The 15,568-nt window shown below is 30.3% G+C and overlaps 2 protein-coding genes across 2 annotated transcripts; one reads left to right on the plus strand and one right to left on the minus strand.

Moving 5' to 3' along the window:
- Positions 1 to 2,140: 2,140 nt before the first annotated feature.
- LOC111878768 (uncharacterized) lies at positions 2,141 to 8,024 on the plus strand. The gene is made up of 20 exons (XM_023875273.3): positions 2,141 to 2,274; positions 2,440 to 2,552; positions 3,203 to 3,278; positions 3,358 to 3,500; positions 3,735 to 3,821; positions 3,958 to 4,041; positions 4,177 to 4,384; positions 4,492 to 4,577; positions 4,681 to 4,912; positions 5,003 to 5,126; positions 5,345 to 5,481; positions 5,599 to 5,707; positions 6,125 to 6,167; positions 6,309 to 6,459; positions 6,539 to 6,609; positions 6,682 to 6,775; positions 6,877 to 7,101; positions 7,178 to 7,387; positions 7,470 to 7,772; positions 7,835 to 8,024. Exons 1-20 carry the CDS (start codon positions 2,257 to 2,259, stop codon positions 7,958 to 7,960), a joined length of 2,640 nt encoding a protein of 879 aa, XP_023731041.1. The 5' UTR covers positions 2,141 to 2,256; the 3' UTR covers positions 7,961 to 8,024.
- A 2,796-nt stretch (positions 8,025 to 10,820) lies between these two features.
- Positions 10,821 to 12,403, minus strand: LOC111878756 (calcium uniporter protein 5, mitochondrial). Its single transcript, XM_023875261.3, has 2 exons — positions 11,668 to 12,403; positions 10,821 to 11,501 (listed from the first exon to the last, which is right to left on the minus strand). The coding sequence occupies exons 1-2, from the start codon at positions 12,097 to 12,099 to the stop codon at positions 11,016 to 11,018; spliced, it is 918 nt and encodes a 305-aa protein (XP_023731029.1). The 5' UTR covers positions 12,100 to 12,403; the 3' UTR covers positions 10,821 to 11,015.
- Positions 12,404 to 15,568: the final 3,165 nt, after the last annotated feature.

Below are 15,568 nucleotides of genomic sequence, written 5' to 3' on the forward strand. Positions count from 1 at the left end.
GTCCAAGTGCTCACCCCTAACTAATATGATGCACAAAACAAAAGAGCGAGAAATATTGAAGCTTTATACCTCTATATGAAGCTTCCAACTCAAATATGCTCATATCCAACTTAACGAGAGAAAATAAAGGAAATAGATGTAAATCTACTCTAATAAATGAAGACGTTTTTTTTTTTTTATTATTTTTTTTTTGCCACTTGTCACACTCTCATTCAATTTGCCAAGTGTCATTTTGTGGCTATTTTGAATTAATTTCTTTTCCACATGTCATTTTATGAGTTTTTCTACTTATTAAATTCCACATAATATTTTAATATAACAATTACAATAAATGTAGTAATAAATATATATCAATTTCATTAATAGACTTACCTTATTGTTTCAAATTTCTAATTAAAGCTCATTAATTTATTTTGTTTATTTATTTAAATTTAAAATATAAAAAAATAAATTTTAATAATTCATTATTTTTTTTTATTTTCTTACAAATCCAAAATTCTTAAATATTTATATATATATATATATATATATATATATATATATATATATATATATATATATAAATAAAAGAAATTGGTGTTTCCGAGTTTCATTAAAGGAAATAAGTGGCGGAAAATGGAAATATCATTTTTCCTCATAACTTTCCTTTTTGATGTGGGAGGATCTGGAAATAAATAACAAAATGATTAATTATCTTTCTATTTTTCTCCAACTCGGGAATACAAAAAAAAAATTGTTTTTCTTTCATTTCTCTTTTTTTCTCTCATGACTTTCTTTTTATCTTATTTTTTTGTTCTTTTGTTAAACTCGGGAACTAGGCATTAGTATTTTACCCTACTTTACGAATAAGTCAAACAAAAAATTATTTACGAAAAATCATGAATTACCGGTAAAAATTATGATTTGACCATTTTTTCCCAGTTACCGATTTTATTGCAGACCTAAATGCATTTTAGTTCTATTATTTTGTCATAATTTATAAATAAGTCTCAAACTAAATATTGTTTACGAAAAAATATGAATTACTAATAAAAATGATGATTTGACCATCTTCTTCCTATAACACACATTTTACCGATTTTATTGTTGACCTGTACGTTTAGTCATCAAATGAGTCGATAAGATGAATATGATGAGTTATATAATGTTATATCTACCATAAAACCTGATACCATGTTGCACTGTATATTTGTTGTTGGAATTTAAAATGCATCCAACAATGACTATAATAATTACATAAACTAACAACAACTTCATCATATTCGAAGTTTATAAGAAATTTCAAAATTTATAACTATATTTTATGTAACCCAACATATTCATCTCATCAGCTCATTTTTCGCATTTTTTTCCTAGTAACATACATTTTACCGATTTCATTGCTGACTTTGACACCTAGTTATTAAATGAGTTGATGAGATGAATATCAACTTTTATGGCAAACGTAACATTATATAATCTATTATATCCATCTCATTAGTTCATTTAATGACTAAACGTTCAGGTCAGTAATGAAACCGGTAAAATATATGTTATAAAGAGAAAACGGTCAAACCAACACTTTTACCGATAACTCATATTTTTTCATAAATATATTTTATTTTGAGTCTTATTCATAAATTATAATAAAATAATAGAACTTTAATGCATTAGAGTCAACAATAAAACCCACAAATAAGAGGAAAAATCAAATTCGTTTTTTTCATAAACAAAATATAATCTATTATAATAAATGAATTTTTTTTTGCCACATGTCCAATTCTCCTTCATTTAGACACATGATATTTTCTAACATTTTTAAATTTTTTATTTTCCACTTATCATTTTATTGTATTTTTTATTTTATTAAATTAAAATTTCACATTTAATATGTAAGGTATTTATTAGAAGATGTTTATATATATAATGTATCCAATACATTAAAGCCTCATTAATTTTAATAATTTAAAAGATTTCTTATTTTTTTTATAAATTCAAATTTTTCAAATTGTTAAAATTTTATATTTATTTTTTTTAAATAAACTCATGTAATACATAAATCTCACACCTAATTTAACAATAAAGATTTAATAACAATTATTATTTTACTTAAAATAAATAATTCGAAAACAAAATGCGTCCCATCACCAAATGGCGCGAAAACCCTACCCGGCCTAGCAACCTCAAGTTCTGAAGTATATAGGAGGTTTCTAGTGTTCAGGTTCGTTGTCACGATTCAGTCCACACTCATTCCATTACGACTGGAAAGAAACGAAAATGGAACATACTCTCAAGGTGATCTCCATCTTCCACTTCGTGTTTTCTTTACCATCATTTTGGTTACGTGAAAACCCTAAAACCCCATTTTTGATTTCGTGTTATTCATATTGCAAAGTTCACACGTTAGCGATAAACACTCACCTAATCAGGTTGTGCTCTTTTGTTGATGTATGGTAACAGGAATATTTTGGGTTTTCGACATTTCGACCGTATCAGAAGGAGATAATCGAGAAGATTTTGGAGGGAAGAGATAGCTTGGTTGTTATGGCTACCGGTAGCGGCAAGTCCCTATGGTAAATTCGACTCTCTAGTTTGTTTTACTTCATGAGTCTCGAGATTACCAGAGCCATTTAGACCGATGGATTTTTATACATGCATTAGTGTGAAACATTTAATTTGATACATACATTTGTGTTTGGGAATAACCATTGTACTGTATATGAAAAAAGATAATTAGATTTGTGATATAGTAAGGATTGGTATGATCAAATCTAATCCATTCCCCAGAAGCTTTAGCAATTATACAGTTTTCATAGCGAGTGATGGATTATTGTATATGGTAGGTGGATGTCCCTTTTACTAATGTACAGTTTATCTTCATTGGTGATGCAAACAAGTCGAGATTCCTAATACAGATATTAGCTTGCATCACAACATATAATAATTGAGATTGAGATTTTAGGAACTCAGCTCTAATTCTTTTTGGTCTTTTTGGTCCCTATCAATGTGTTGATATACATATGTTTTGGTCAAGTTCTTATGTATGCTCTTGGTTCTAGCTCGAGTTAAGTTTGTTTGATCATGTTTTCAGAATGTGTAAATAAGGATGATAATATAGGCCTCTAATCTTTTAGAATACGAGAGTGGTAAAGCTGTTGATTTATTTGTGAATTGTGATAAATACTTTGCAACTGACTCGTTTTTTATTACTATTCTAATCTAGCTATCAAGTTCCTCCATTAATTGCACAAAAGACTGCTGTAGTTATAAGCCCACTTATTTCTCTGATGCAAGATCAGGTATATTCACTTTTATCTTTTTCTTTAACCAAATTTTAACAGATAAGCACATGATAATTTAAATGGTGTTTGTTTATAGGTCATGGCTTTGAAAGAGAGGGGCATTAGAGCTGAGCATCTCTCCACTGCTCAGACCAACACAAGTGCACAGAAGAATGCTGAGAGTGGCCAATATGACCTTCTGTATATGACTCCAGAGAAGGCATGTAATGCTCCCAACAGGTAATATTGATAATTTATCCAAAAAAAATAAAAATAAATAAAGTTTAAAAAATGTTAGACAGGGGTATATTAGTCATTTCACATCGATTAAGGACAGTTTCTACAACATAATTAAGTAAAATATATCGCATGGAACCCAATCCATAATTTTGGTCATATCACAGGGACGATTTCTGTACTTTACCTTATGAAAATAAGTGATGATGATTTGAGCTGTTTTTACTCCAAATGCAGCTTCTGGTCAAGGTTGCTTAACACAGGAATATGTCTAGTGGCTGTTGATGAAGCCCATTGTATCTCGGAGTGGGGCCATGATTTTCGGTTGGTTTCTAATATATTACTTAATCTTGGATAATCATTACACATTCATGTGTGTGTGTATTGATCTATTAATAGAAGTGTTCTTCTAGTTGTTATGTTTCCTATTAGAATTTCTAAATAAAGGTATGTTTTACAGGGTGGAATACAAACAATTATACAAGCTGCGAGATGTTTTGGTAGGTGTTCCATTTGTTGGATTGACAGCAACAGCTACAGAAAAGTACGTGTCATGCAAATTGATTTGTCTTTTGGTCTTTAGCTTGCTTTTATTTCTTTGTGAGTTCTTCTACATATAGTTACATATCAAGCCCTAAATCTATCTTACACCTTTATGGTTACTCTCTTGTGATTCCAGGGTTCGAAATGACATAGTTGGTTCTCTTATGATGAAAGACCCTCATGTTGCCATTGGATCATTTGATAGAAAAAACCTTTACTATGGTGTGAAATCTATCAACCGTGGGGCCTCATTTGTTGATGAGCTTGTGGCACAAGTCTCTAAACATGTATCAAATGCTGGATCAACTATTGTATATTGTACAACCATTAAAGATGTCCAAGAGGTCAGCTTTCATATACTTTTAACCTCTGCTATTGACTTGCTTTAAATCTTTTTATTGGTTAGAGGCCATTTTTGTTAAAATTTGTTTCATCTGTCTGGATTCCTTAGATTGGTAGATCACTTTGTGAGGCTGGAATCAATGCTGGAATGTATCATGGCCAAATGGGTCACAAGGCCCGTGAAGAATCACACAGGTTTCCAGTTTTCTTTAACTTGTTTAATCATATAAAAATAGTCATTAAAGATGTCCAAGAGGTCAGCTTTCATGTCTTTTTTTTTGTACCCTTTTGTTGCTAGATCTTTTATAAGGGATGAGGTTCGGGTAATGGTTGCAACTATTGCATTTGGAATGGGTATTGATAAGCCAGACATAAGACATGTGATCCACTATGGGTGCCCTAAGAGTTTGGAGTCATATTATCAAGAAAGTGGAAGATGTGGTAGAGATGGGATTGCTTCTGATTGCTGGCTATACTTTTCAAGAGGTGACTTTGGAAAAGCTGATTTCTACTGTGGAGAAGCAAGCTCAGTATGTTGAACTTTCTCAACAAAATCATTTATTATTATTGTTGTTTTCTTCATGGATTATGTTAATAAAAATTCACCTTGTTTCTAACAGGAAAACCAGAAAAAAGCTATTATGGATTCGTTTATGGCTGCTCAACGATATTGCATGCAGACAACTTGCAGAAGAAAAATTTTGCTCGAGTATTTTGGGGAAATATGTCCATCCATTAATTGTGGTGAGGCAAATTTCCTTTTTTTCTCTTTTATATTTCATAAAACATAAGACACATAGTCACTGGATTATGCTATGAACTTTGTTGTGTAAAAGCATCCTTGAATTAAAGGAATTAAGGACTATCTTATCACCTCCCCAAAAAAAAGATAGTAATGTATCATCATGTTAAATGTGTATTTAACTCTTTCATTCATGGATGATATATTTGGATCAATACAGGAAATTGTGATAATTGCACAAGCTTAAAGGAGGAGAATGATATGTCTAGAGAAGCATTTCTTCTGATGGGTTGCATCCAGTCTTGTGGTGGTTATTGGGGGCTTAACTTGCCAATAGATGTTCTTCGGGGTTCTCGTGTAAGATTTTATTATTTATAATGTTTGTTTGATAAAACTTGTTCAAGGGTTAGGGGAAAGATGCTCAGTTGGTTTATAATCTTATATATTCCTACTAAATCTTCTTGTGGATTGCAGGCTAAAAAGATTACTGAAAAGCAGTTTGACAATCTCCCATACCATGGACTTGGGAAAGATTTTTCAGCAAATTGGTGGAAGACACTAGGTTTTCAACTAATTTCTTTTGGTATGTAAAATATTTTTTTTACTTTGTCTGATAAAATGCGTTAGCTAGATGCAGTTTGTTTCAGTTATAAAATCTTTCTTTGTTTACTATAGCATCCTACTTTCATTTCTTCCTATTACCAAATTATAGCAAAAGCAATGCCCGCTGCTATATTTGGGTAGATTTTTCATTTCTGAATTAAAGTAACATAATAAGATAAAAATTGGAAGTACAATGTTATAGTTGGGTAGAGTTTTCAAAGTGTAATATGTGTTAATTAGAAAAAAAAAATACTGAAAGTAGGATGCTATAATAAAAGAAAATGAAAGTAGGATGCTATAATGCAAAAGTAAGTGAAAGTACATTGCTCTTTCTTGCATTTGGTGTTTACTATGAGAAGAAGAAGTCCCTAATCTAGTTATGCAATTTGATGCACAGGTTACTTGGTTGAGACTGTTAAAGATACTTATAGAACTGTAAGGTATGTTGCTAACCGATTTTCTTTTTTAACATAACAAGTATATAAATAAATACATAAGTTGTTTGTTTTTTACAAGTTAAGTTACACCCATGTATTTTGTATATTAAAGTGATAGAATATATATATTTTTTCCATGTACAGTGTGAGTGTGGAAGGTGCAAAGTTCCTTAGATCCTGTAGGCCTGATCACCAACCTCCATTACTTTTACCAATTACTAGTGAATTGGGTGGTGGCAATGAGGACAAGATAAGTACAGATACACCTGGCTCAGGGATTGATGGAATGTCACAGGTAGGTATTTTAATAAGAGGAGGATATAGTTTTACTTTCTGTGTGTGTTTTGATTTTTTTTGAATTAATTCCAATATAGGCGGAGAGAGAAGTTTATAAAATACTTTTAGAAGAGAGAATGAAGCTTGCAAGATCTGCTGGAACTGCTCCGTAAGTAGCAAGCATTTTAAATGATTTGGAATTGGACATATGTGAGATTTAAGATCAGTTAGCAATTTGCAGATATGCTATATGTGGGGATTTAACCCTGAAAAAGATAGTAGCAACAAGACCATCTACTAAAGCAAGGTTGGCAAACATTGATGGTGTCAACCAGGTATATTATATACATAATAGTAATACATTGGAAGTAGAGTATTCGGGTTGATAAGAAAAAAAAAAAGAAAAACTTAATGTGTTGGTGTTAATGAAATGCAGCACCTTGTAACAAGGTATGGGGATCAAATTATTCGGGTGATCCATGAATTATCGAAAAAACTGGATCTTTGTTTGGATGGAGTTGCATCCATGGAAGCCACTCAAGTTTGTAACAACTCCAAATCTCATACCACCACAATAAAAAACCCAAAAGATTTGCCACCTGCAAAATACAGTGCTTGGAAGATGTGGCAAGAGGATGGTCTCACAGCTGAAAAAATTGCTGTAAGTATTTTAAAACATTTATGCTACCTTTTTTATTTAAAAAAAAAAAAAAATTAAAATAGTGTTGTTGTTGCAGAACTTTCCTGGTAGATCGGCCCCAATAAAAGTAGGAACAGTCCTTGGATATGTTCTAGATGCAGCACGAGAAGGATGTGCGGTTGACTGGGGGAGATTTTTTAATGAAATTGGACTGACACAGCAGATTGCTGCTAATGTCAAAGCTGCAGTTTTCAAAGTTGGCTCCAAAGAAAAACTCAAACCTATCAAAGACGAGCTACCAGAAGAGGTATGTTTTCACTTTATTTGCATAAATAAAATAAAAATGTATATGGATATTTTTATGATGGAGAAGATGTGTGGATGAACAGGTAGAGTATTTTCATATCAAGGCATGGTTGACAATGGATGAACTTGGGATGTCAACTGATGCTATTCCATCTCCCACTCCCAAACAACAATTTAATGGAATACAAGAAAAAGAAGAATCATCCCCATCAAGTAAAAGACACATTAATCCTATGCAAGCTGTAGTTGTTGATATTATTGATGATGATGATGATTCTCCCATGAAACGCCAGAAGCTTGAAGAAGATAATAATACTTCTCATCAGCCTCAGCCTCAGCTTACTGAAGCTTCCCTTTTGGAGTGGCTTCAAAACTTTCAGAATGGGGTCAGTAATTTTTTTTTTCTTTTTTATCTTTCTAAAACAAAAGCTTACATATATCAATGCAGGTCACGTTGGTGGACATATTGAAGCATTTCAATGGGTCTACAGGGGCGGCTGTTCTTGATCTGCTGAGTTGCATGGAGAGTGAGTTTTTAATCTTTCAGAAGAACAATGTCTATAAAATTATGTGATTTCTTGGAAATTAATTATAACTATAACCAGAAGAAAAAGAAACCAATGTTATGCTCGTGGTTACTGGTGGCTCTCTTCTACTTCCCTCCCAAGTGTTACCATCATCTCTTGGCTGCCTTAACAAACACAAATCATCTTTTATTTATAAACAGCTCTTCATCAAAAACTTTTTTTCCCAAACATTTTCACACAAAAGCTATATTTTCCAATTATCAATCACTTTTGCCAACTTTCACAATATTCAGCTATATGCCTTAGTTTTAGCACGAGAGGAGTTGATGGGATGAAAGAAAAAAAGCAAATATAGTTTAGTGTTAATATATAGCCATCTATTTGGTTGAGGTTGAGCCCATCATTTTTTTTTTGAAAAACTACAAGTTAATGCGATTTTGAATTTGGAAAACACATGTAGATCTGATATATTGGAAAAGAAAGTTTGGGAAAAGAGTATCAATAAGGTAGAAACGACAAACATTGATTCGTTACTAAAAAATAAATCAATTTTGGTTATTATTTATTTTTTTCTAACAAATTTTAAACAAGTCAAAATAAACTATCTACCAAGAATCCAACAAGTTGTCGGACAGATGATTATTATCAGACAATTCCGGTGTGGCCATACTTTACAAAGATTGTCTAGTGATTATTAATTTATGGTTTAATTGTTTGAAAAGAAAAAATAAAAGTGTTACTTAAATAAATAGTTTTATAATTTTTTTTTTTCATTTAAAAACTATTTATTATAGGCGAAAACCACTTTACAATCTTATCATTATTTTAGTCCAAAAATAAACGTATACTTCTTTTTTTCTCATCAGTATTGCATCATCTCCCTGTCCTCTACGTATCATCTGCATCACTATCACCATCCTTAAAAAAAAACTACAGTGCAGGAATTGAAATCGAATAGCATCAACATCAAATAATACAATTATTATTATTATTATTATTATTATTAAATATGCAGTGATAAATATGTAGCAACCAATTACACTGCTCAATAATAATGCTATATTCATAGACAATTATAGAAGGCTTTCACCACAAATTTGATGTATAGTGTAGTATTCATTAGCTTTGGTTAGGTTGGGGACCACCTAGGTTTATCCTTTCTTTCTAAAACATAACATGCAGGAAATTAAAACTTTTTCCTGCAAAAAATAATTTTAGCCCAAATTCATCATAGCATTACATCATAGAATATATATAATATAGTTATTGGAGTCAAAAGATTTTTTTTGCAATATTATTGATATGCACAATACAAATGATAATATATTTAAAAATATCATAGTTAATTTGAGTTTACTTATATATGAATAATTTATTTCGTTAAGAATTTGTGATAATATACTACATAAAATTATTGTGATATAAAAGATATAATAAATATTTGTTAAAAACTAATTAATAAATGAGTATATATATATATATATATATATATATATATATATATATATATATATATATATATATATATATATATATATATATATATATATATATATATATATATATATAAAAGTTAAGTTCAAATGTTTTTAGTATCTATTGTGTGTATGTATGATTGATTTTGTACCAATTATTTTAGTTATTTTAAGAAAGTAATTAATATATATTAAATACTGAAGATTTAATTAATACTCATTATATCTTCAACATGTAATGTACATTAATTACTTTTTTAAAATAACTAAAATGATTGGTCCAGAATCAATCGTGCATGCACACAATAGATAGTTAGAACAAAATAATCTAACCCATATATACTGTAAAAAAAAACTAATTTAATAAAACGTTACTTCATTTTGTTGTAAAAAATACTCTCTCCGTTTCAATATTATTGTCTACAGACAAAAAACACACAAATTAAAAAAAAATCATTAATTATCACTAACTTTATATAATAAAATGACAGTTTTGGCATTACTTTGCAGTTAATGAAATGCTTAGTTGGTTAAGTAATAATAAGAGAGTATTGTGGTAAAAATGTTATTTATTTTTACAAGTGGACTATTATTTTGAGACAAACCAAAAAGGAAAGATGGACTATAATTTTGGGACGGAAGAAATATAACAGAATAAAGATTTAACACTTTATATCATTGTACTTCATTTTGTATAAAGAAATTCAATGGAGACGGTCTTAGCTAACAAAAACCTTATATACCCCATAAAGCTAAAATACTTAGGACGTGTTCAATAAAGTTAACTGGTAGTTAGTAACGTTTTATTAAACACTGCATGATATTGAACACAATTAACTGGTAGTTAGTAACGTTTTATTAAACACTGCATGATATTGAACACAATTAACTAGTAGTTAGTAACGTTTTATTAAACACTGCATGATATTAGCTTATAAATTGGCTGGTAGTTAGTAACGTTTTATTAAACAAGATTTTTTATTTAAAACTGAACGTTTGTCGCATACTAGAAACCGCTCCACAAAACATTCATTTTTTAAAACAAAACGTAAAATGTTCCATATAAGCAAATTCCAACCCCCGTCTTACTTGTTTACTTTGGACATCAAGTTTTCACATTTACCCAGTATTTACACTCGTTCCCACATGTCAATTTCCCTATTACAAAATGAAAATCAAAATATTTGGCTACAAATCACAACATTTTACCAGTATTTAATATACTCCGTATTAAAATATAAAGCGTTTAAAAACGACTAATTAAACGAGTAGATGACAAAAATATTAGTATAGTATTAAATCATCATTGAAGAGCTCTTATAAACACCTAAAAGAGGCTCCACCCAAACTAAAACCGTAGGCAGATGAGGAATTCGCCAACGATCTTGCAATGGAACCTCAGAAATAACGATTATTGCGATGAATCAATTCATTCACCTAAAAGGATTATGCATTTCAATGCTCTTATAAACACTAGGAACAAGATATTCAAAGATAATTATAACCCACAAATGGGCAAAATCATCGAAACATTTTGTATTTTGTCCAGGTATTTTACGTCAAAAAATTAGTGGGTATGATAATCCCCATTAAATGACCAATAGTCAAACAAAGTCAAACAGTTATGTTATTGCTTGTGCAAATCCTGAGTTTCCAATTCCACCCCTTCAATTTTATGTATGGCCGAAGGATGTGCATCTAAAGGCGACCTGCATTTCTTCTGTAACTCCATAAATCTTTCAAAATCAAAATTATGCTTCTTCATCAGCTTTCTTCTACGTGACAAGAACAGCCTCTTCATCAGGTCTTGATACGTGGGGTCTCTTGATGTGATTAGAAAATAAGCATAACCCACGATTAGTCCCGCTGTTGTACCAAAAAATGCAACAGGCTCCATAACATCCCATGATAATTCCCAAAAAGTTAGCCGGAAAAAGATCCCGACTTGAGCTAGTGCAAACCCTAGTCCGGTCCACAGAATCCGGCGGACCTGCCGGTGGGCTAGCCGATCGATTTCTTCTTGTTTTGCTTGTAACTGCTTTAGCTCCTCCCTCCTCGGATCATCATCGGCTGTTAGGGCTAGCGGCACCGCCCTTCTCACAAGATCCACCACCTAATTATCACCGGAAAAAAAACCTAACATCATTTGGGACCCATCATTTCAGATAATGTGTTCCTATCAACATCTATTGTCAAACGTTGGCACTAAAAATTGAAGCAATACAGATCCAATTCAATTTAATTTTCACTCATATACAGAGAAGAATGGTAGATTGTACCTTTTCAGGTTGAAGGTAAACTTTATCCCTAAAGATAAGAACAACACCAGCCTCATCCAGAACCTTAGCAAACGCCTTAGCTTCATCAACGGATTTCGCAACGCCTATATTCTCACAAGCCTGTAAAAGCTCTGGATAAGAAATCATCTCTTTCCCTTCCGTAGAAAACTTCATCTTCATTGCCTCCACATTCACCAATCTCATCAGCTTCTTCGCCTCCGCAAATGATATACTATCACCATCATCAACCCCTCTCCCTACGCCTACGCCTGCTCTGCCGTCTCCGCCGGCCGAACTCGAAAATAAACAACCACAGAATCGGTTAGTAGATTCAACAGAAACACCTCTTCTCAATCCATACGTAACCGGTTTAGTCCTAACAATCCCCGAAGACAAGCCCTCTTTCAACAGCAAAAATGACGATCTCCACATCCTTGCTTTTTCCCTGTATCTATACTTATAGCTGTATCCTTACCTGTGTATCTTTGAAGAAAAAAAATACTTGTTCTGTTTCAGTGATGCTTTGAGGGCTCAGCCATGGTTGTGTTAATAATAACTTATGGAAGGAATATCGCCGGTATGTAAATTCATAGTTTTTGAAGAGAGAAAGCGTGCGCTAGAGAGAGGGGTAGAAAATCGGAGACACATTTTAAGGGTCCCGATTTTGACACGTGTCACACATGGGGATAGAGAGTATGAAGATGGGTGCTGCCCTCGATAAGAATTGCGTTTCGAAATCGTGCCGACCTCGTTTAAAAATTTCGGGTTCTTTTTTCTTCCTTTTTTGTATAAAGGCTATATATCTACACAAATGCTATATTTGTCAATTTAAAAATTAATTTTTAAATTAACGTTTTAAATACTTATTTGTCAGGTATGTTTTTCAATTTAAAAATTATTTTTAAAAAATTATTCACATTATGTTTCAATAAATTTATATAATTTATTTAGAAATAATATAAATTCATAGTTTTTTAATTATATATTCTTTTACCCTTCAAAGTAATTTTAATTTTACTCTTGTTTTATTCTTTTAGTTGTATAAATAAATATCTAAAATGTTACATTTTTTTCTCCTATATTATATTTACCAATTTAAGGTTTTAATCTATTTTGTTAATATTAGAAACACTTTTTCCTTTACATATATGTTTAATCTTTTCATTTGTTTTACTTTTTTAATATTTATTTATGTGAATATTGTTTATTCGTATTTACTTAATTTATCAAATTAAGATCACTTAAATAGATTTAATAATGATGACACTTACCCTACGTAATTAAAATTGAAGGAATCACTTCGACATATATATTTTCAATAATAAAATAATTACATGTTTATATAAAATATATAAAAATTAGACAAACATTTTAAATTTAGTCATGATAATATTGGAAAGTCCCACCCATGAGACAATAAATGCATGAGAATATTAAGAATTTGATATTAGACACAAGAATCTTAGTTAAATATAATTAATTGGAAAACTTTTATTTTGTAGTATTTATTTTAATTTAATTATATATTATTTGTTTTATAATACTATCTAATAATTGCTCTAGATGTCATTTGATATTGTTTTTATATTTCTCAGTTATATATTTTTTTTTTACCAAATGTCGTTTCTTTTATCAACCAACGTATGGGTTAACAACTAGTTTTTCAATTTGTATGTCAAAATAGTTTTGTTTGTAAAAAATAATTATTTATTAACCTTTACTTTAAATAAATAAAATATATTTATAATCTTTATTCTAACTTGTATTATTGTTAGTTATTATAAAATCACGATACTTTTAATTTTGGAAAAGTTATAATTCTTGTTTGTTATTATTCATATATATTTGCTTGTTAAATTATGCATGAAATTAAAGGTTAGATGTACATGGAAATAAGACAACTAGAAGTCGCCAATATTTATTTATCCCAACAATTTTGACCACAACATTTGGCTTGTTTGTTTAATAATATATTTATCTTTTTAAAAAATTAAAATTATTGTAATAAATCATAATAAATGAAAATTTACAATAAAAATTATGAAAGGCAACAATAAAAAGGAGTAACGTGTCTCGGATGAAATATGACATTATCACTAACCTATACTTACGGTGTAAATTCAAAAGAAACAATGGTTGACAATGGTTGTTGTGACTGCACCGAATGAATTTGCTCATATTTTACACATTTATCTTTGGAATTTGTTTTACTTTTATATTATTTTTTTCTTTTTATATTGTTTTTCTGTCACGATTTAGTCACTTGTTAATCGTCGATCTTTTGATGATTTTTGATGTTTCAAAAATAGATATTTAAATATCTGATTTAATTAGTTAAAAAAAATAGATCAATAAATTGACATTCATGAACGAGACAACTAAAAAGATTGTTATAGAACACATGGATGTCTGGTCAAAAGAGAAGTATTGAGGAAATAAAGAAATCAAGATCCAACTAACCCACCATTTGCAGTCAACTTTGGGAAAGGGGAAGAATCCTTGTTAGGATGACTTTTGCACAATTATCTTTTTTATATATGAGTTTATTTCATGATTTATCTTTTTTCTTCTCATGACTTATTAAACGTTTTTATTTTATTACCTTTTCATTTTATTGTCTGAAAAACAATTAATTTTGTGAAAAATAAAATTGCTAAAAGTTTACATTATGCAATTTAGGGTGACAATACTTGATCAAATTCGTAATCCGACATGGACCTGATACGAAAATAAACGAGTTTGAGTTGAGATTTCTGACACGTCATCTTGCCAACTCACCAATCCGTTTATTTTATGAGTTGGGTTAGGTTACTTGTTTGGGTTCACCGTTCACGGGTCAACCCGCCAACCCGGCTATATATAATATACTTAAAAAAAATATAATTTTATTTATTAATTAATAGAATATAGTTAATATACAATGTCGAAAACCTTTTTTTCTTTCAAATGTATCGTTTATTAAGTTATTATGTTAGATTGCTATTTTCTTTTTCATTTCATTCTAGTTAATGTAAAATGCTAATTTTTAATTAATATAGAGACATGCATTATTCGTATAAATTTCACATGTGAAAAGTTATCCGAAAATGACCTGTCGACTCTTTGACGTGAAAATCCACTAACCCGCAAAACTCATATACTTAAACAGATTGTATGAGTTGAGTTATGTTGATGTTTCCATCCAGTCAACCCATATTATTGGTTGGGTTAGGTCAATGTATTGTGACATACCAGCCCGCCAATCTGAACTCAACCTAATTGTCAGGCCTATATACAATGTTACAAACGGAAATATAAATAGAATGACATAATGGAATATGATATATTCTGAAAATTAAATATCCTCCTATAATTTTCTCATATTTATCTTCCTAACCATGTTAAATGGTGACAAGTGGATTAAAATAATATTAAAAAAAATTAAATATGACACATGTCATCATTTGACATGGATAGGAAGATGGTAGGAAGAAATTGTAGGAGGATATTTAATTTCTCATTCTGAAAAAAATACCAAGAATAAATAAAATATACAATAAATATATTTTATTTAATAGACCCTTGCAGTTTGAGCAGTAGTCAAACGGATGGCCAGGCGAGACTTTAGTCTAGTGAATAGCCGGTGAGAAGGTCTTTTGATGAAAATATCAACATAATGATAGTTAGCGGGAACATGAATGACGCAAAAGAAAAAAAAACCCAACATGTACTTTTATTCTAACAAAGTGTATGTTAATTTTTATGTATTTTATACATTGATGTTGAACTGGATTCTTCAGGAAGGTTGAAGCTTCTAAACAATTCTTTAAATCAAAATGAAACAACATCAACTGATATTGTCACTAACTAAGTAAACACTTGATGATTTCTTCAACTCAATCCAAACACTAATAAATCAAAG

Source organism: Lactuca sativa, chromosome 5, assembly GCF_002870075.4.
Source record: "Lactuca sativa cultivar Salinas chromosome 5, Lsat_Salinas_v11, whole genome shotgun sequence".
Classification (NCBI taxonomy): Eukaryota; Viridiplantae; Streptophyta; class Magnoliopsida; order Asterales; family Asteraceae; genus Lactuca; species Lactuca sativa.